Raw genomic sequence first — 22,658 nt, 5'->3', positions numbered from 1 at the left:
TAAAAAATGTGGAAAAGAAGACCGAGGCAGGAGAAGCAGAAAGTGCAAACTGACTTATTAGATGGGTTACAGACAAATTTACCAGTTAGAAAAATTATGCGGTTCCAAATTCTACGAACTCTCATCTTACATAACCAGACGAAACAAACCCTCCCCCCTCCTTATTGTTGCTACGTTTGATCTGGGGGGGTTTTTTGGTTTGATTGCGTTCCAAAAGTAAAACGCTAAGAATAATTGCGACTCTCCGCTGTGAGCTTAGCCTGCAGCCCCTTGTACTTCGCCCGGCAAACAGATCGAGCTTTGGAACCCCTCGGTGTGGAATTACGCAATTGCCACTCGGTTCTATTGTCGGCTGTGCCCGCCTCCTTCTCCATGGATCAGCTTTTGTGGGCACACCAGGAATGAGGCAGGCTGGCATCTGAGCCCAAGCCCGACCAGGAGACTTCTTTTGAGTTGGGCAAGGAGGCTGGCATGGAGTTCAGCGCAGCCACGGCCGCCCTTCTGGCTATCTCCATCGCCTGCCTGCTGATGTTCTTCAAAGGGAGCAGGCAGGGGAAGAGGGGGCATCTCCCCCCAGGACCCCGGCCGCTGCCCATCGTGGGCAATCTGCTCCTCCTGGACATGAAGAACACGGTGAAGTCAATGTTGGAGGTAAGGTCAGCCCCTTGGGGTGGGGTGGGGGGGGTCAGCTAAATGCTGCTGCGATCCTTTAGGAAGACACCTGTTTGCAATTGAGAAGAGGCTAAGGGAGGGGCAGACTTGGGTCCCGAGTTCGAATCCTGCTTGCTGGCCCCTGTGGGAACTGGATGCTGGACCAGCCGGGCCCCCTTGGGCCTGATCCAGCAGGCTCTTCTTACATCTGGACGTCCTTTCTGCACCCCGTGGTTCCGTCTCCCCTTTTCTCCCTCTGCCTCCAGCTCAGCCAGCGCTATGGATCTATCTACACCATCTACCTGGGCTCTCAGCCCTTTGTGGTTCTCTGCGGGTACCAAGTGGTGAAGGAGGCCCTGGTGGACCAAGCCGAGGAGTTCAGTGCCCGCGGAGACTTGCCGGTGATTTTCGACTTCACTCGAGGGGATGGTGAGCCTGCCTGCTTTCTCCGCTTGCAGGTGGGGCGGGTGTGTCTGAGCTGGGAGGGGTGTGTGTATGTGTCTGTGTGTGAATTCCTAAAAAGAGAGGTGCAGGGATGGAGAAGGGGCAGGAAAGGGCGATGAGATTCGAAGGAGGGTCTGAACACCTCTCTTGGAGAAAGCCTCTAATGTTTCTCAGTTTGGGCAAAAGCATAGGCGGCATGATCAGAGAGATAGAGTTGGGCATGTTCAATCTGGAGAAGAGGAGATTGACAGGTGACAGGAACAAGATAGCCTCTTTACATCGAAAGGCTGTCCTGTGCAAGATGGAGGAAGTTTGTTATCTGCTGCAATTATTATTATTATTATTATTATTATTATTATTACTTATACCCTGCCCATCTGGCCGGGTCTCCCCAGCCACTCTGGGCAGCTTCCAACAGGATATTAAAAACACAATACGGCATTAAACATTAAAAACTTTCCTAAACAGGGCTGCCTTCAGATGTCTTCTTAAAGTCAGTTGTCTATCCAGCCCAATCGCCTTCTAAATCAGTCCTGGAATCAGCGTGTTTTTGCATGAGTAGAATGTGTCCTTTTATTTAAAATGCATCTCTGGGTGATTTGTGGGGCATAGGAATTCATTCATTATTTTTTCAAAATATAGTCCGGCCCCCCACAAGGTCTGAGGGACAGTGGACTGGCCCCCTGCTGAAAAAGTTTGCCCACCCCTGTGGTAGACTCTCCTTTCTTGGAGACTTTTAACCAAAGGTTGGATGGCCAGCTGTCATGTATGATCTAGTTGAGATTCCTGCACTGCAGGGGGTTGGACTGGATGTCCCCTTAGGGTCCCTTCCAACTATTGTTGTTTAGTCATTTAGTCGTGTCCAACTCTTCGTGACCCCCTGGACCAGAGCACGCCAGGCACTCCTGTCCTCCACTGCCCTCCGCAGTTTGGTCAAACTCATGCTGGTAGCTTCCAGAACACTGTCCCACCATCTCGCCCTCTGTCGTCCCCTTCTCCTTGTGCCCTCCATCTTTCCCAACATCAGGGTCTTTTCCAGGGAGTCTTCTCTTCTCATGAGGTGGCCAAAGTCTTGGAGCCTCAGCTTCACGATCTGTCCTTCCAGTGAGCACTCAGGGCTGATTTCCTTCAGAATGGAGAGGTTGGATCTTCTTGCAGTCCATGGGACTCTCAAGAGTCTCCTCCAGCACCAGAATTCAAAAGCATTCATTCTTTGGCCATCAGCCTTCTTGATGGTCCAGCTCTCACTTTCATACATCACTACTGGGAAAACCATAGCTTTTACTATATGGACCTTTGTTGGCAAGGTGATGTCTCTACTTTACTTCCAACTATAGGTAAAGGTAAAGGTACCCCTGCCCGTACGGGCCAGTCTTGACAGACTCTGGGGTTGTGCGCCCATCTCACTTAAGAGGCCAAGGGCCAGCGCTGTCCAGAGACACTTCCGGGTCACGTGGCTAGCGTGACATCGCTGCTCTGGCGAGCCAGAGCTGCACACGGAAACGCCGTTTACCTTCCCGCTGGTAAGCGGTCCCTATTTATCTACTTGCACCCGGAGGTGCTTTCGAACTGCTAGGTTGGCAGGCGCTGGGACCGAGCAGCGGGAGCGCACCCCGCCGCAGGGATTCGAACCGCCGACCTTTCGATCGGCAAGTCCTAGGCGCTGAGGCTTTAACCCACAGCGCCACCTGCTTCCAACTATAGTTCTATATAAAATGAAGGGGGAGGAGGGCAGAGTTTTTGGTTCCTCAGGACGCCCCAATATGTAGTGATGGCAAATAGCTTAGACCAGGGGCATGCGGTCATTGGACTAAGAGGACTAGGCTATTCCCCTAAATTTCCCCCTGGTGCCTCCTTCCCAAAGCCCGGGAAGCTTCTGCCCAGTTTAGGGAGGGTGGAACGAGGCTCTGATGGGTCCAGAATCCATCCTGCCATCTTCCCAAATCCCACCTGGCTTTTGGATGGAGGCAGCAGGTCTCCAGCATCCTGCCAGAGCCCTGGCACCTTCTTTACAAAGCCCAGGACGCTTCTGCCCAGCTTAGAGGGCGAGGCATGATGCTCAAGAGTGCGACGTCAGGACCTCACAACATCACACGCATGACATCTCACGCCCCTCGCAAGCTAGCGCTTAAATGTTCCCCTATGGAAAACTTCACCACGCGACACTGGCTTAGATGACTTCGGAAAAGGAATGGAGAAATTCAAGGTGGTGGAGGGGAGGCGTGCTTGTGGGGACTCAGTGGCACCTCCATGTGTAGAGGCAGTCTACCTCTGCATGACATTTGCTTTGGAGAGCAACAGTGGGAGTGAGCTGTTGGCTTTGTGTGCTGCCTGAGGGCATCCTGGAGGTACCTGCTGGGCTGGATGGACTCACCATGTCTTAAAATAATAATAATAATAATAATAATAATAATAATAATAATAATAATAATAATAATGGAGGATCTGCTTCTGCTTCCCTGGTACCATATCTGTCAACCTTCCCTTTTTTTGCGGGAAATTCCCTTATTCCAGCGCCGTTTCCCACTGCTTCCTGCTGCTATCCTGGATTGTTAGATATCCCGTAGACTGTCCCTGGGACAGGTGAGGCTGCTGATCCCTTATTTTCAAATCTGAAAGTTGACAGCTATGCCTGGTACTGCCCACACTCTTAAGGGCTCCAGCCATTGCTATCTCTTTGCGCGATGTCTCTTGCCAATGTCTTCTGCCCCCCCCATAGGGATTTCCTTGTCTCAAGGGGAGAAATGGAAGGTCTTGCGCCGTTTTGCGATACACACGCTGCGCAATTTTGGGATGGGGAAGCGCAGCATTGAGGAACGGATCCAGGAGGAGGCCCAGTACCTGGTGCAAGAGCTGGCGAAGACCAAAGGTGCGTTTGCCGTTCCTTGGGGCAGGTGGGGTTGGGCGGGGCTACACACACCTGCAAAGTTCTGGCCTTTCCCCCTGTCCCTTTTGCAGGGGAGCCCTCTGACCTCACCCTCACCCTCGGCCACGCCGTCTCCAATGTCATCTGCTCCATCGTTTTCGGGGACCGGTTTGACTACGAGGACAAGAAATTCCTGACTTTGGTGGGACTGATGAATGACAGCTTCCGCATCTTCAGCTCGCCTTGTGCCCAGGTGAGTCCCGATCCCTTGGGAAGGCAGAAAGCCAGGTGAGCCTGTCAGCTGGATCAGGCCAAAGGGGCCCCCTCTAGCCTGGCGTCCCCACAGTGGCCAGCTGGGTGCACCGAGGGGAAGAAGTCCACAAGCAGGACATGAGTGCGAGAGCCTCATTTTCTCCACTTGCAATATCCGGATAGTGGCATTCAGAGGCAGTCATAGGCGGTTGAACATAGCCATTATGGCAAGGAACCCTTGATATTTCTTCTTTCTTTCTTTCTTTCTTTGGTGATCACTCGTAGCCAAGTATACACACCAGTGAATCTTGATGTCTGGTTCTGTTTATCATAAATATTCAAAGCTTGCAATGCAGAACTAGTTTGTGAAACTCTTTTTCTACATTTGTTGGCTGTGGATAGGTTGACCATTGCTCAAGGATGGAGAAATACGCCAGACTTTCCCCTTCACATTCACTTTCAGAAGGCTCTATGTATCACAATTTCAGAAATGTTTATTCATTCAAGGCACCGCCCAGCCAATAGCCTATGCTGCAATAAACCATATTTTTCCATGTATAACACGCCCCCATGTATACGACGTCCCCTTTTTGGGGGGACTCCAAATTAAGAAAGTGGGGGATACACTACTTCTTCTTCTTCTTCTTCTTCTTCTTCTTCTTCTTCTTCTTCTTCTTCTATCACTCGTAGCCGAGTAAGATTGTCTTCCATAAACATGGTTTTAACAATGAGTCCGTAAGTGTGGAGGCCAATTCTGGATCCACACATTCTTCCATGGTGGAGACATTGATTTCTGGGCGGGAGTTGATCACGGTATGGATTTGCCAAGCATGCCTTCCTCTTAGCACGTTTCTCCCTTTTGTCTTGAGTTCGAGTGTCTTCAAAGCCCAGTTGGAGCGCTTGCAGGCCAGTGTTTCCCAGTTGTCGGTGTTTATATTACATTTTTAAAGATTTGCCTTTGAACCTCTTTTGTTGTCCACCAGCATTACGCTTTCCATTTTTTAGTTTGGAGTAGAGTAGTTTTTGTCTTGCCAGAGTGGTGCATGCTCTGGTTATCTCCCGCTTGGACTACTGCAATGCGCTCTACGTGGGGCTACCTTTGAAGGTGACCCGGAAACTACAACTAATCCAGAATGCGGCAGCTAGACTGGTGACTGGGAACAGCCACTGAGACTGCATAACACCGGTCTTGAAAGACCTACATTGGCTCCCAGTACGTTTCCGAGCACAATTCAAAGTGATGGTGTTGACCTTTAAAGCCCTAAACGGCCTCAAAGGCCCAGTATACCTGAAGGAGCGTCTCCACCTCCATCATTGTGCCCGGACGCTGTGGTCGTGCCGAGGGCCTTCTGGCGGTTCCCTCATTGTGAGAAGCAAAGCTACAGGGAACCAGGCGGATGGCCTTCTTGGTAGTGGCACCCGCCCTGTGGAATGCCCTCCCATCAGATGTCAAAGAGATAAACAACTACCTGACATTCAGAAGACATCTTAAGGCAGCCCTATTCAGGGAAGTTTTTAATGTGTGACATTTTAATGTATTTTTAATCTTTGTTGGAAGCCGCCCAGAGTGGCTGGGGAAACCCAGCCAGATGGGTGGGGTACAAATAATAAGAACTTCTTCTTCTTCTTCTTCTTCTTCTTCTTCTTCTTCTTCTTCTTCTTCGGAAGATGATAATCAGGCATCCGCACAACATGACCAGCCCAATGAAGTTGATGTCGTAGCCCTTGGTAGCCCCCTTCGCTATGAAGGGACACAGAGAGGGGGTGCCCTTCAGGGTTTGCAGATGGAGAAGTTCCGTCAATGCTTCTGAAAGAGCAATGGAGGCAGAGGGACAAAGTCTCCGTCCCTTGGAGCAAAGCAAAAGTGCAGAGCCAGAGGATCTAGTCTAGCAACCTCTTCTCTCGGGGAGCAGCCAGATGCCCTCAAGGGAAATCCACAAGCAGAGCATGAATGCAAGAGCAGCTCTCGTGGTTTCCTGCAACCGAGATTCAGAAATACTGCTGTCTCCAGTTGTGGAGATGGAGCCTAGTTACCCTGGCTACCTGCCATCAACAGTTCTCTCTTTTTCCACAGATGTGTCTGATCCTCTTTTGAAGCCATGTGGGTTGGGGGACTGATGCTTGGGTGACTTTCAGCATAAAACTGCTGTGGGCTCCTTTTCATTTAAAGGGTGGCTTGGGTGAGAAGGGACTTTTTCAAAGAGCGTCTTTCATGTGGAGTTAGAGAATTCCTTTCCTCATGTTCCATGACCATTATAAAAGCAGCAGGTGGACTTAAGTCAGACTGCACCCACCTGATGCTCTCCAGATGTTTGGAGCTCCTACTTCTGCCAAAACACCAGGTGGGTGAAGGCTGACTGAAAACACCTGGATGCTGTTCTGCCTGGACACTGAGGTCCAGCACCGAGGGCCTTTTGGCGGTTCCTTCACTGTGAGAAGCCAAGTTACAGGGAACCAGGCAGAGGGCCTTCTCGGTGGTGGCGCCTGCCCTGTGGAACGCCCTCCCACCAGATGTCAAAGAGAAGAACTACTACCAGATTTTTAGAAGACATCTGAAGGCAGCCCTGTTTAGGGAAGCTTTTAATGTTTAACAGACTACTGTATTGTATTTTAATACTTTGTTGGAAGCCACCCAGAGTGGCTGGGGAAACCCAGCCAGATGGGTGGGGTATAAATAATAATAATAATAATAATAATAATAATAATAATAATAATGAATAAGAATAAGAATAATGCTGCTCATGTTCTGTCCTAAGGGATATAGACAGAATTCATTTGCAGCTTCCTCCACAAATCCAGGACTTTCCTTCCTTCCTTCCTTCCTTCCTTCCTTCCTTCCTTCCTTCCTTCCTTCCTTCCTTCCCCTGGAGCCTAGTAAAGTCCTCCCTTGTGTATTTTCTCAGCAAAGTGGAAGCAAGTCTCTTCTGATGGAATGGCATTTCTCGATTGACTCATTCATTTCTCAAAAACATCTCTGCTTCCCCATTTTGACATGCCTGGGGATTTTGTTTTTAAGATGGATTGTGGAAGGGAGACTCTCCCTGAAACACTTGCCCTCTCGCACAAGCGAGTACTTGCAGGGTTGGGGCCTTCCATCTTTCGTCTTCTCCTCCCTCCCTAGTTGTACAACACTTTCCCCCACATCCTGCGCTACCTGCCTGGACCTCACAAGCAACTTTTCGCCAATTTTGAGAAGTTGCGCCTCTTTATTCTGGAGATGGTCAAGGAGCACCAGGCGACCTTCGACCCCAGCTGCCCTCGCGACTTCATTGACAGCTTCCTGCTCAAAATGCAAGAGGTGAGCCCTTGGGCTTTGGGGGGTGGAGAAGGGGCTAAGTCCTTGTCTACGTGCTTCTTCTCACCTGGGGCCGGCAGGGAAAGTGCAGGGGGGGGGGCGTTCCTGGCTGGGGGCATCAGGGCCGCTTCCTGGTAGCTTCATCAAGGGCGAGGCTGTGTTCTGCCATGGACAATGGAGGCCTCGCCTTGCTGCCTGTTTGCTCAGCTTGGAGATAATCTCCCCGTCTTTTGGTGGAGGCCAAGACAGGGGCAGGTGTGGGGTAACCTGAGCCCCGTCCCAGGTAAGCCCTGGATTTGGGACATTTCCAAAAAGGGGTGTGTGTGTGTGTTGTGCAGCACCATTTGCAAAGCTCAGATGCCACACCTGCCCTGAAATCCCTCTCTCTCGAAGGACGAACAACAAGTAGGATCAATGCAATATTCAACAGATGCAAATCTCCAAAGAAAATAAACCCTTAATGATCCGTGAAAAGTGTATTACGGCTGCAAAGATTAAAAGCCAACAAACAAGGACATAAGAAGAGCTAGGTGGGTCAGGCCAAGGGCCCCTCTAGCCCAGCCTTCTTTAGCAAAAATCAAAAATCAATTTAGGGGGAAAATCTATCCAATAAAGATTAGATGATCACCAGGGATAGCTGGTTAAATTAGTCCTATTTGGGCCAGTGAGGAGACCAGGGGAGAATTAGCTGTGGGATCCCAGAGCTGGTAATCTTCATAAAAAGGGGAGAGGGAGGGAAGAGAAGGGAAATAAAAGATCAGGCTAAGCTCAAATTGAAAGCCAGGTGGAATAGCTCTGTCTTACAGGCCCTGCGGAAGGAAGTTAAATCCTGCAGGGCCCTGGTCTCATGGGACAGAGCATTCCACCAGGTCGGAGCCATCACTGAAAAGGCCCTGGCCCTGGTGGAGAATAGTCTGACTTCCTTTTTTTTTTTAAAAAAAATAAAATTTATTCAAATTTTAATGATTACAAAGAGAAAAAAGAGAAAAAATAAAAATAAAAAGACAGAAAAAATACAAACAATTAAAAAAGAACAGATCAAACCTTTACATAGCTTTCTTTCCTTTGCTTATTTCCTTGACCTCCTCACACCTCCCATTTTTGTATTCTAATTCAATTTGTTATTTCAGCAAATCCTTCCAACCTTGTTTTTATCTTAATAATTTGTCTTAATATACTATAATTTTACATTCTCTCTTTCACCAATTCATTTTTACTTAATCCTTTATGTCATTTCTGCTAAAACCACATAATTTTCTTTTCCCAACATCTTTCTAGCAATCCTTAATTTTGCAATATTTTTGAAGATAAACTTTAATTTTTTTCCAATCTTCTTCCACTGACTCTTCTCCTTGGTCCTGGATTCTGCCAGTCATCTCAGCCAGTTCCATGTATTCCATCACCTTCATCTGCCATTCTTCCCGGGTGGGTAGATCTTGTGTCTTCCAATACTTTGCGATGAGTATTCTTGCTGCTGTTGTGGCGTACATAAAAAAAGTTCTATCCTCCTTTCGCACCAATTGGACGACCATGCCAATTGGCGGAAGGAGGTTAAATCCTGCAGGGCCCTGGTCTCGTGGGACAGAGCATTCCTCCAGGTTGGAGCCATCACTGAGAAGGCCCTGGTCCTGGCGGAGGATAGTCTGACTTCCTTAGGGCCCAGGACCTCTAGACTATGGTTATTCATGGACCTTAAGGTCCTCTGCGGGGCGGACCAGGAGAGGCGGTCCCGTAAATACAAGGGCCCTAAGCTGCAAAGGGCTTTAAAGGTCAAAACCAGCACCTTAAACCTGACCCGATACTCCACCGGGAGCCAGTGCAGCTGGAAAAGCACTGGGTGAATATGGTCCGATGGCAGGGACTCTGTGAGGAGCCTTGCTGATTCTTTAAAATATTTTTTAAAATATTTTTTCATCTTTTTAAAGTCCAGAATGTTTTGGGGTGCGTGTGTGTGTTTGTTTGTTGCTAAATCAGCCTTAATTGTGCAACCCTAAATTGGCTAAGGGTACCAGGTGGCGCTGTGGGTTAAAGCCTCAGCGCCTAGGACTTGCCGATCGAAAGGTCGGCGGTTCGAATCCCTGCGGCGGGGTGCGCTCCCGCTGCTCGGTCCCAGCGCCTGCCAACCTAGCAGTTCGAAAGCACCTCCGGGTGCAAGTAGATAAATAGGGACCGCTTACCAGCGGGAAGGTAAATGGCGTTTCCGTGTGCGGCTCTGGCTCGCCAGAGCAGCGATGTCACGCTGGCCACGTGACCCGGAAGTGTCTCCGGACAGCGCTGGCCCCTGGCCTCTTAAGTGAGATGGGCGCACAACCCCAGAGTCTGTCAAGACTGGCCCGTACGGGCAGGGGTACCTTTACCTTTACCTTTAAATTGGCTAAATCGGCTTTAATTGTGCAACCTGAATTTGCTGGTCTGTGACTTCCTCCCTCTTGAAAACAGCGAGGCTCCCTCCATTGCAGTCCATCCAACCTTCCTCCCCAAGGCACCCCAAGAGGGAGAGGAACGGCCGTCAAAGAAGGCAAGACGGCCAGATTATGCCAGCTGCCAACCTAGAATGATAATAATAATAATAATAATAATAAATTGTAGTTATACCCCGCCCTCCCCAGCCAAGACTGGGTTCAGGGCGGCTAACAATCAATAATAAAATGTTGCCTTGGCTGTTATTGTACCCTGCGCCTCCATGGAAAGGGAGGCGTCAAGGATTACACCCAGACTCTTAACGGAAGGCAGTGGCAGTAATTAGGCCACCGCAAGAGAAGGGAATTGGTCCCTCATCCCCATGCCATCCCGACCCAGCCAGAGGACCTCTGTCTTCAAAGGATTTAGTTTCAATCGGCTCCCACGAAACCATCCGGTCACAGCTTCCAAGCATCTGGTCAGTGTGTCCGGGGCCGAGTCGGTGTGGCCATCCATCAGCAGATAGAGCTGGGTGTCATCAGCATATTGGTGACAACCCAGCCCAAAGCTCTGGACAATCTGGGCAAGGGGGCACATAAAGATCTAGCAGATTGAGTTTAATAAGAATTTCCTGCCGTGGAGGAGGGTCCAAAGCCTGGGCGATTATATTTCACAGGAAATATGTGCAAGTCTAGCAGGGAGAGGTCACAACTCGATTGGCGAGGTCACAGAGAGCTGAAAAACGCCCCGTGCCTCGTGCCTTTGTGTAAAGCTCATGTCCTGGGCATCTCCACCTCTCTCCGCAGGAAAAGAAGGACCCCCTCAGCCACTTCCACATCAACACGCTTGTCATGACCACCCACAACCTTTTCTTTGGGGGAACGGAGTCCGTCAGCACCACCCTTCGCTACGGGATACTCATCCTCATGAAGCACCCGGAGGTAGCAGGTGAGCTGCGAAGGCCCATCGGCTGCGTTGCTCGTTGATGTCCATTGACCATGTTCACACCCCACCTTCTTTTTTTTTTTTTTTTTTTAAGTACTTTTTATTCAAGTTTTGAAAATACACATGTCTATACAAATATACGCTATACAGATCATCATATCACCCAACTTACAAGCATACATATAGATATACAAAAGCATACATGTAGATATACAAGCATACATGTAGATATACAAAAAAGAAAGAAAGAAAAAAAAAAAAAAAAAAAAAACCTTTGGACTTTAGTTAGTCCTGGACTTCCCTCCACCCTATTGGTAAGTATCAAATAATCCTACATTCACGTATTTTCTCTTAAATTTAAATATTAGTTATTCTCTGTTAGAGTTAATCGAAGCCCACCAGTGTCATCTACAATTTATTTTCAGTATATTTCCAGTATTTACTCCAATTTTTATGAGATATTTGCTCATCTTGGTCTCGTATTCTAGCCGTTAGTCTAGCAAGTTCGGCGTATTCCACCATTTTAACTTGCCAGTCACTTATATTAGGTATAATTTCCGTTTTCCAGTTTTGTGCCAGCATGATTCTTGCGGCTGTGGTGGCGTAGAGGAATATATTCTTATCTTCTTTTTTAATCTCTTTACCCAGCATTCCTAGCAGAAAGGCTTCAGGTTTTTTGGGAAAAGTATATTTAAGAATTTTTTTAAGTTCATTATATATTAGTTCCCAAAAATTTTTCACTTTGTTACATAGCCACCACATGTGGTAGAAATCGCCTTCTGCTTCCCCACATTTCCAACATCGTTTGTTCTTTAACCTATAAATCTTAGCTAATTTCACCGGTGTATGATACCACCTATATATCATCTTCCACATATTTTCCCTCAATGCCATACACGCCGTAAACTTTATATTATTATTCCATAATTCTAACCACCTTTCAAAATCGATGTTATAGCCCACATCTATCGCCCACTTTGTCATTGCCTCCTTCACCTCCTCATCTTTAGTGTACCACTCCAGTAGTATGTCATATATCCTGGACAGTGCTTTACTCTTTCCCTGTATTACCTCCACATTAAACCTAGATTTTTTATCTTCAAATCCTAATTTCTTTTTATCTTCAGTTAGCAGACCATTCACCTGGTAATATTGTAACCAACTTGTAAAAAGAGATTTTATCTCCTCATAAGGTCTAAGTTTCAAGCCGTGTTCCGATTTAGTTATAAGTTCTTCATAAGTGGCATTCTTCTCTTCCATATTAGTTTTCTTAATAGTCAACACCTCTATTGGAGAGATCCACCAAGGGGTTTTCCTTTCCAAGAGATTTTTGTTCCTCTCCCATACCTGGAATATTGGACCCCTAAAAATATGGTTTAGGAAGCCCCTGTGTGCCTTCACCTTTCCGTACCACAGGTACGAGTGCCACCCGAACCTATTATCGAAGCCCTCCAGATCTAATAATTCTCTATTTTCCAATCTTATCCAATCTTTTAGCCACAATAAACATGCCGCTTCATAGTATAAACTCAAATCTGGTAGGGAAAAGCCCCCTCTTTCCTTTTTATCTACTAATATTTTCATTTTAATTCGTGGTCTTTTTCCCTGCCAGATGTATTTCGCCAAGGTTCTCTGCCATTCTTGGCATTGCTTTAGACCTTTGAGCACCGGGATAGTTTGAAATAGGAACAACATTCTGGGTAGAACATTCATTTTTACAACTGCTATCCTTCCTAAGAAGGATAGTCTCATTCTGTCCCAAATTTCCAAATCTCTCTTAATATTTTTCCAGGTGACCTCGTAATTATCTTTAAATAGGTTAATATTTTTAGCCGTAATCCATACCCCTAGGTATTTTACCTTTTTTACCGTCATTATTCCCACCCTTTGCTCTAATGTTCACACCCCACCTTCTTTCAAGGTGGAAGAGCGCACGGTTGTTTTCCTCCTCAATTTATCCTCACCAGAACCCTGTGAGGTAGGCTAGTGTGCTGGGCCTGGGGGTGAAACACGGTCCAGGACCGGTCCAGAATCCGTAGCTTCCACTAGGAGTCAGTCCGACAGGGCCAAGGCAGGAAACCAGGCAAGGACAGGTACAGGATCTCAGGCGGGATCTGGCAAGACAGCAATGTTGCTCCCGCAACCTGGGGCGGGGTCCGACAGCCTTTTATCTTTGTCAGGGTCCTGATCCCCCGGCGACTCACCTCCCTGTTTCGCCCGAAGGCGAGCACTCCTCCTGCAAGTACAGTGGTACCTCGGGTTACATACGCTTCAGGTTACATACGCTTCAGGTTACAGACTCTGCTAACTCAGAAATAGTACCTCGGGTTAAGAACCTTGCTTCAGGATGAGAACAGAAATCGTGCTCTGGTGGCGCAGCGGCAGCAGGAGGTGCTTCAGGTTAAGAACAGTTTCAGGTTAAAAACGGACTTCTGGAACGAATTAAGTACTTAACCCGAGGTACCACTGTACTCAGGTCTCTCCTTCTCTCAGACCTTTGTCTCTGCAGCTCGGGAGATGTTGGTGGGTTACTAGACCCAGAGGCCGCCTCAGCCTCCCCTGACCCAACCGGTAGTGGAGCAGCTGTAAGTGATGGCCCAGCTGGAGGCAACGAGATCATCCCCGCGTCTGGAGCCAGGGCAGGCTCAGGCCCCTGACTCGGCCCAGCTGGTGTTTGTTGCAAGGGAACCTGTGCAGACTGGGATTCTTCAGGATCAGGCCCCAGGCTTGGTTCAGATGATGCCTGAGGCACAGGATCCGGTGCAGACTGAGTCTCCTCTGGTTCCGAGTCCGAGTCCCAGGCCATCACAACTAGGCCGAGAGGCGGTGACTGGCAGCCAAGGTCACCCAGGGAAGGGGTGGGAATTTGAACCTTGGTCTCTCCCAGGTCCTAGTCCAACACTCGAACCATTATGCCACGCTGCCTATCACATGCCACATGCATGATGCTGATAATATACATACACATAAGCCTAACCCGACACGCACACAGTATTAGGTTTTCTATTTTTTTTAAAGAATATTTATTAAAATTTTACAAAGTCACAAGTACAAAAATACATAGTAAAAGAAAAAAAAACTCTCGAACAAAAATACAAGGTACAAAAAACAAGAGAAATAGAAAAATAGAAAAAAGAAAGTTAAAAACAAATCCATTTTTTATAACTTTAAACTCATTAGCTTATTTCTTTGACTTCCTCACACCTCCCCTTTTTGTATTCCTATTAAAATATTCAAATCAGCAAATCCTTACCCTCTTTCATTTATCTTAACTCTGTATCTTAACCTATTATAACTCTATATTTTCACCCATTTCCAATTCATTTTTGCATACTCTTTTTAACTTTGTTGCTAATGCCACTTATTTTCAATCCAACATCATTTTAACATTCATTAATTTTACAGTGTTCCATATAGTCCATCACCTACACCTGCCACTCTTCCAGGGTGGGTAAGGTATTCTAAGATCTCGAGTGCTGTATGGAAGTGAGAGCTGGACCATAAAGAAGGCTGATCGCCGAAGAATTGATGCTTTTGAATTCTGGTGCTGGAGGAGACTCTTGAGAGTCCCATGGACTGCAAGAAGATCAAACCTCTCCATTCTGAAGGAAATCAGCCCTGAGTGCTCCCTGGAAGGACAGATCCTGAAACTGAGGCCCCAAGACTTTGGCCACCTCATGAGAAGAGAAGACTCCCTGGAGAAGACCCTGATGTTGGGAAAGATGGAGGGCACAAGGAGAAGGGGACGACAGAGGACAAGGTGGTTGGACAGTGTTCTCGAAGCTACGAACATGAGTTTGACCAAACTGCGGGAGGCAGTGGAAGACAGGAGTGCCTGGCGTGCTCTGGTCCAGGGGGTCACGAAGAGTCGGACACAACTAAACGACTAAACAACAACAACAACAACAACAAAAACAACAACAAAAAAGATCTTGAGGCCCAGAGATGCCTTTTCCATCACCATCTGCTACCAAAATTGAACTGGGATCCTGAGCCCAGGAAGCAAATGCTCTCTGTCACCATGCAAACACGCAGGAACCTGCCTTCATCATAATCATGTTTATTTGTGTGCCGCCTTCCCACAGTTAAAAACAATGCTCAAGGCGGCTTACAACATGACAAGATTTACACAATTACAAAAGTCATAAACAATAAATAAACCATATCAAAAAATACACAACCAAATGGAAAACCATTTCCACATAAATCAAAATCTAAAAGTAAGAATACAGCATTAATATCACAGTTTAACATGACATAGGTAAAAAATAACAGCAATCTAAACTAAAAACAAAAATTAAAAAAACTGTGCCCTCTCTGCCAAGCAGCGGCGGCGGCAGCGGTCCTTTATAGAGCCCATTATAGAGCCCTAGGCCAGGTGGTGAGTGGCAGGATTGGGGCCTCAGGCGCTGAGCAGGGGAGCCTTACGATGAGCCGGACAATGGGTCCATCTCTCTCGGTGTTGCTGACACCGATTTGATGGATTTGATGAATTATGTTTCTGTGCTGCTTTTCATTCAAATGAATCCTACTAAAGCAGCTTGTTGTTGTTGTTTAGTCGTTTAGTCGTGTCCGACTCTTCGTGACCCCCTGGACCAGAGCACGCCAGGCACTCCTGTCTTCCACTGCCTCCCGCAGTTTGATCAAACTCATGCTGGTAGCTTCCAGAACACTGTCCCACCATCTCGCCCTCTGTCGTCCCCTTTTCCTTGTGCCCTCAAACTTTCCCAACATCAGGCTCTTTTCCAGGGAGTCTTCTCTTCTCATAAGGTGGCCAAAGTATTGGAGCCTCAGCTTCACTATCTGTCCTTCCAGTGAGCACTCAGGGCTGATTTCCTTCAGAATGGAGAGGTTTGATCTTCTTGCAGTCCATGGGACTCTCAAGAGTCTCCTCCAGCACTAGAATTCAAAAGCATCCATTCTTCGGCAATCAGCTTTCTTTATGGTCCAGCTCTCACTTCCATACATCACTACTGGGAAGACCATGGCTTTAACTATACGGACCTTTGTTGGCAAGGTGATGTCTCTGCTTTTTAAGATGCTGTCTAGGTTTGCCAACGCCTTTCTCCCAAGGACCAGGCGTCTTTTAATTTTGTGACTGCTGTCACCATCTGCAGTGATCATGGAGCCCAAGAAAGTAAAATCTCTCACTGCCTCCATTTCTTCCCCTTCTATTTGCCAGGAGGTGATGGGCCCAGTGGCCATGATCTTCGTTTTTTTGATGTTGAGCTTCAGACCATATTTTGCGCTCTCCTCTTTCACACTCATTAAAAGGTTCTTTCATTCCTCCTCACTTTCGGCCATCATTGTTGTGTCATCTGCATATCTGAGGTTGTTGATATTTCTTCCGGCGATCTTAATTCCGGCTTGGGATTCATCCAGCCCAGCCTTTCGCATGATGAATTCTGCATATAAGTTAAATAAGCAGGGAGACAATATACAGCCTTGCCGCACTCCTTTCCTAATTTTGAACCAATCAGTTGTTCCATATCCAGTTCTAACTGTAGCTTCTTGTCCCACATAGAGATTTCTCAGGAGACAGATGAGGTGATCAGGCACTCCCATTTCTTTAAGAACTTGCCATAGTTTGCTGTGGTCGACACAGTCAAAGGCTTTTGCATAGTCAATGAAGCAGAAGTAGATGTCTTTCTGGAACTCTCTAGCTTTCTCCATAATCCAGCGCATGTTTGCAATTTGGTCTCTGGTTCCTCTGCCCCTTCGAAATCCAGCTTGCACTTCTGGGAGTTCTTGGTCCACATACTGCTTAAGTAGAATTTTAAGCATAACCTTGTTAGCATGTGAAATGAGTGCAATTGTGCGGTAGTTGGAGCATTCTTTGGCACTGCCCTTCTTTGGGATTGGGATGTAGACTGATCTTCTCCAATCCTCTGGCCACTGCTGAGTTTTCCAAATTTGCTGGCATATTGAGTGTAGCACCTTAACAGCATCATCTTTTAAAATTTTAAATAGTTCAGCTGGAATATCATCACTTCCACTGGCCTTGTTATTAGCAGTGCTTTCTAAAGCAGCTTACAAGCAATAAATAGCAGTAACACGACAGGACATAATAGAACATCACAAATACAGCATAAATCATATAAAATAATGAACAAACCATTGGTGAAACAGTTGCTATCTTAACAAAGAGGAGGTACTGGGTTGTTTTCATTTTCATTATGTATTTCGTGTTTTTATATTGTGATTTTATCCTGTGGACCTCCCTGAGACCTGTAGGTAGAGGGCAGTATACAAATGAAATTGATGATAATGATAATGATGAAAATATTAACAACAACAATAATGATGATGATGCAACAGTAGAGCTAGGGAAGCTTCAGGTAAGTTGGCAGTGGCAGCCCCAATTGAGTCTTCAGTTTTATGGTTCATGGAATCCTAGAGTTGGAAGAGACCACAAGGGCCATCGAGTCCAACCCCCTGCCAAGCAGGAAACACCATCAGAGCACTCCTGACATATGGTTGTCAAGCCTCTGCTTAAAGACCTCCAAAGAAGGAGACTCCACCACACTCCTTGGCAGCAAATTCCACTGTCAAACAGCTCTTACTGTCAGGAAGTTCTTCCTAATGTTTAGGTGGAATCTTTTTTCTTGTAGTTTGGATCCATTGCTCCGTGTCCGCTTCTCTGGAGCAGCAGAAAACAACCTTTCTCCCTCCTCTATGTGACATCCTTTTATATATTTGAACATGGCTATCATATCACCCCTTAACCTCCTCTTCTCCAGGCTAAACATGCCCAGCTCCCTTAGCCGTTCCTCATTAGGGATCGTTTCCAGGCCTTTGACCATTTTGGTTGCCCTCCTCTGGACACGTTCCAGTTTGTCAGTGTCCTTCTTGAACTGTGGTGCCCAGAACTGGACACAGTACTCCAGGTGAGGTCTGACCAGAGCAGAATACAGTGGCACTATTACTTCCCTTGATCTAGATGCTATACTCCTATTGATGCAGCCCAGAATTGCATTGGCTGGTTAAGCTTTACTGTTTTACAGCTTGGTTTTCGTGTTACTTTTGCCAATGCCATTGCCTTCATCGCAACTGAACGGTTTATGGCTTAACATTTCACTGCCAATTCCAGATGCGCAAGTTATAAATATATTATTATCATTATTATTATTATTATTATTATTATTATTATTATTATGTCCGCAGCCAAGGTCCAAGAAGAGATCAGCAAGGTCATTGGTCCTCACCGCAACCCATCGACTGAGGACCGGGCGAAGATGCCATACACGGACGCCGTGATCCACGAGATCCAGAGATTCGTTGATCTCATCCCCCTGGGGGTCCCCCACGCTGTGACCAAGGACACTCACTTCCGTGGCTTTGTGTTCCCAAAGGTGCTTGGGAATAAAAAATCCCCCCCTTCCCAAGGGATGAGAAGTTTATCTTTGGGCTGCTGATGGTGGGATGGGGAACAAACGCTTTCTGATTGGTTCTGGCTGTGTTCACGCAAAGTCCGACATCCTTCTGTTCCTGTCTCAGGTCAGGGTTGTGGCTTGGAGATGGTTCTGCATGGCGCTGCTGTTTCATGAGAGGATGAGGAGAACCCCCCCCCCCTTTCTAAAGAAAGTGCTCTTGTTTTGAACTCTGTTTCCCATCTTGAGTAGGGTGAAATTCTGAGCCTTTGTGCCACTCCAGGGTAGCTCCTGGAGAGAAAGGTGGTGGAGAACTCTGGTAGCAGCAGCAGGGCCTCCCAAGGCAGGGGTAGGACAGTATATGTGAAGGAAATAAGCAGCTATCTTATCTTTAAAAGACATCTGAAGGCAGCCCTGTTTAGGGAAGTTTTTAATAATTAATGCTGTACTGTTTTTAACATTTGACTGGGAGCTGCCTAGAGTGGCTGGGGAAACTCAACCAGATGGGCGGGGTATAAATAATAAATTAAGAACGTAAGAACAGGCTGCTTGGATCAGCATTACCCTCCAATATTTCTCTGATGAAAACAGGGACATCCCGTTCCATACTAATAATTTTACTATTTATACTCCAAGCATCTGATTGGGTTGCTCCAGATATAAAAACATAAAACATGAAACATTTAAAAAACTTCCCTATACAGGATTGCCTTCAGATGGCTTGGGGGTTGGATAACTCCATACCTTCCGACGGAAATAGGGACATCCTAAGGAAAAGTGGGACATTCCGGGATCAAATCAGAAACTGGGATGGCCTCTCTAAATCAGGGACGTCCCTAGAAAATAGGGACACTTGGAGGGTCTGGATCAGGCCAGTGGCTCTCACAGTGGCAACCAGATGTCTGATATGGGAAAACCAGGAACGGATTTTCAGAAGCATTTTCCAGCTCTGTAGTCCTTTTCAGGGGAGGCGACCAGAGCAGCAGTCAAAGTGGTACGAGGGTGCTCTTAGCGCCTGGCGTGGCCCTACAAGGATGGGAGCCCACATTCTGGGGCGTTTCTGGCCTCGCTAACTTGCTTCTCCCCTTTCCCCCCCCAACAGGGCACCAACATCATGCCTCTTCTTCACTCTGTCCACAAAGATCCCACCCAGTTCAAGAACCCGGAAGCTTTTGACCCTACCCACTTCCTGGACGAGAAAGGCGGCTTCCGCCGAAGCGATGCCTTCATGCCCTTTTCTGCTGGTGAGTTCCTAGTTGGGGGGTGGCAAGATAGGCAGTGGGGAGCGGGGAGGTGTAAGGAATGAGCCCTCGTATTGCCCCCCTGGATTGTGTTGTAGACAAAAACTGCCCTTTCCCCCTTATGGGGTAACCAAGAGCCCGTTAGAATTCCTGCTCCGTGATGGCTGGCTTCAGGAGCTGCTCAGCGCTGTGGCACCCACCATTTTGCCTTGCTGGAAGTCCCCATATGATGTGTCTTGTGCCGTTGAACCCATCACGCAACATTCATTCCCTACTAATAAATCTACAACACTTCAAATATAAATCCGGGGACATTAAATGAAATCCGGGGACATTCCGGGAACGGATTTTGTCTGGGGACAGATTTGTAAATCTGGGGACTGTCCCTGGGAAACGGGGACGTCTGGTAACCATACTCCAACATTTCTCTAATGAAAGTAGGGACGTCCCATTCCATAATGATAATCTCACTATTTATACCCCACACATCTTACTGGGTTGCCCCAGCCACCCTGGGCGACATCACAACAATTTTCTAGTGCTGCCAAAACAGGGTGAAATCTGGAAGAGAAGGGTGAGTCCGTTTAATCTGAGAAGAAGTATTACCTTGAGCAATTAGGGTTGAGCAACAGAAGCTTCTGGGCCAAGAAATGTGATCTGGGCCTTTCGTTAAAGATTAATGAAATCCGAGGACATTCCGGAGATGGAATTTGTCCAGGGACATATTTGTAAATCCGGGGACTGTCCCCAGAAAACGGGGATGTCTGGTAACCAGCAGTTTATGTATAGAAACTTAGGTGCTGAAACTCTTGCTCACAAATGCAAAGCCTCAAAGGAACTGTTGACTGGTTTGTTTGTTTTTTCTCTTCAGGGAAACGCTTGTGCCTGGGAGAAGGTTTGGCACGCATGGAGCTGTTCCTCTATCTCACCAAACTCCTCCAGCGCTTCACCTTCCAGCCCACCTGCCCCCGTGAGGAGCTGGACCTCTCGCCCCTGTCCAGCGGCACAGGGAACGTCCCTCGCCCCTACAGATGCCGCATTGTCCCCCGCTGAGCTGCCCCTCTTGCCGCTTGCCCCCCATCTCCCCAGAACAGCCTTCCCCTGCGGGGTGAGGCTCCCCCGGTGTTTCTGGGGGCGCCACCTTGGGGAAGGCTCTGTCCTCCTTGCCAACCGTAGCCCAGGTGACTTTCTTTACCTATAGCTGGAACCTGGCTGGATCTTTTGCAGGGGGGTGGGGAGGGCTGGGCATTTTCTTAGCACAATGCAAGATGCAGAAGCAGGGCTCTGAATGTGCCCACCCCCATGCAGGAAAAGAGGGAGTAGATGCTCCATTGACCTGACTCAGTTGCAGGCAGTTCCAGGGGTGCCTATGCAGCTTTGCATGCCTGAGGTGGGACAGGGACAAGTCGGGGCGTGAGCGGCTTTCATTTTCAAAATGGTGGGGTTAATCTGGTGCAGGCCCGCATTACACACCCCAGCTTGCCAGGAGCTCACCCAGGCAGCGACATTTTAAAGGGACCTTGCCAATCTTGAGAAAAGCACCCCAAAACACTCTGTAACGTGACAACGGCTCCCGGGACCCTCTGCCCAAATACTGCTTTGGGGTACGAATTCCTTCCCTCAGAGAGCCTTTATTGCTTTCTAGAAACTGCAGACTGGGATCGTGCCCAGATTCCCCTTGCTCCTCCACATTCTTGCCCAGCCCAGCAGAAATATTAGGTCGGGTAATCTCAGGTGTGCTCTTTCTCAAGAAGTCGGTGTAAGCATTTACTAATAAAGGACTCCCTCCCTCCAAGGGCTGAGAGCTTTGTTGGTCCTTGCATTTGCCTCCTCCAGGCCGAGACAGGCATGTCTTCAGCAGCAGGAGGGCTGTGGCAGGAGCGCAGGAGCTCACCAGCAGGAAAGGGCAGGTTTTGCTCCCAGATGACCTGCTGGTCTGGTGTTTGCTGCCCCAGCGATGGGCTGGTGGCGACATTTGGTGTTGTGCCTTATAAGGGGCCAGCCAGTGGTGTAGCATGGAGTGGGGGGTGCACAGGGGCGGTAGCCCCAGGCGCAGAATGGTTAGCGGCTGCAAAATTTCAACACCCAGCAGGGCCTCACTACAGCCACGCTCTTCCTTCCCTGTTCTCAGTTGAAACAGTTTCTCCATGTGAGCCTGGAAGTGGCCTCTCCAGACAACGACTCTTCTTTTCTTACCTTTGTGGCTGCGATCTCCTGGGCGACTCGGACACTGTTAGGCAGTTGAATGCGTGGTCCCGGGCACTGGCAACCCACGCTATGCCACTGGAACCAGCTTCTGCCAGCTGTGGACCAACTCCCTTTCTGTATCTTGGTATTCAGGGCACTTCCAGGTGGCCTGTTTGTGGAACACTCATTCTTATTTGGTGGGAAGGAAAACGGCATTTCCGTGTGCTGCTCTGGTTCACCAGAAGTGGCTTAGTCATGCTGGCCACATGACCCGGAAGCTGTACGTCGGCTCCCTCGGCCAATAAAGTGAGATGAGCGCTGCAACCCCAGAGTCGGTCATGACTGGACCTAGTGGTCAAAGGTCCCTTTACCTTTACCTTAAACTGGTGGCTACGTTGCATCAAAGCAAGGGATATTCCACACTTCCCAGTGGATTTCCCCGTCTCTTTCCTTACGGCAAAAAGTCAGGTCCTTGAGGGAAGAGGGGTTAGTGGCTCAAGACTCCTGTAAACATTGCCTCACCTGAATCTGCCGGCATGTGACTGAATCCCAACCCACAACAGTTGTGGCATCTGGAAGCAGCCTTTGTTGAAGCTGGGACTGAAATGTCCGAGTCATTTTCAAGCAACCCTTTGCAGAGCAAATATTTTATTTGTAAAAAAACCCCAGAGTGCCATGACAACCTGGCCTTTCATGGTTGTGTAGGGCATAGATGAGATAACTGAGATGTTGACATTCTCAGCTGAGGCCTTGGAGGGGTGGGCAAGTTTCATAGCTGTCAACTTACAGATTTGAAAATAAGGGACCAGTAGCCTCGAAAATAAGGGATCAGCAGCCAAAATAAGGGATTTTCCAAGGGGCACAGGTATGTTCAACTTCTGAGCCCCTCCGAGCCAAAGGCAGAAAGCCCAGCCAGCAGCCAAACGAAGCCTCAAGCGGTGGTTCCCACAGCACAGCACAGCAACCCAGCAAAGGGGATGCAGCAAGGAAAACCACCGTCACCTCTC

General features: G+C 47.9%; 1 protein-coding gene across 1 annotated transcript; it reads left to right on the top strand.

Annotated features, from left to right (window-relative positions):
- Positions 1 to 203: 203 nt before the first annotated feature.
- On the top strand, positions 204 to 21,259 carry LOC307221212 (cytochrome P450 2F5-like). The gene is made up of 9 exons (XM_079985592.1): positions 204 to 651; positions 918 to 1,080; positions 3,815 to 3,964; positions 4,054 to 4,214; positions 7,335 to 7,511; positions 10,715 to 10,856; positions 18,018 to 18,205; positions 19,326 to 19,467; positions 20,336 to 21,259. The coding sequence occupies exons 1-9, from the start codon at positions 472 to 474 to the stop codon at positions 20,515 to 20,517; spliced, it is 1,485 nt and encodes a 494-aa protein (XP_079841718.1). The 5' UTR covers positions 204 to 471; the 3' UTR covers positions 20,518 to 21,259.
- Positions 21,260 to 22,658: the final 1,399 nt, after the last annotated feature.

This window comes from Podarcis cretensis (genome assembly GCF_951804945.1).
Source record: "Podarcis cretensis genome assembly, chromosome: 8".
Taxonomy (NCBI): Eukaryota; Metazoa; Chordata; class Lepidosauria; order Squamata; family Lacertidae; genus Podarcis; species Podarcis cretensis.
Note: the sequence above shows the minus strand (reverse complement) of the source record. Positions and strands in the feature narration are given on the sequence as shown.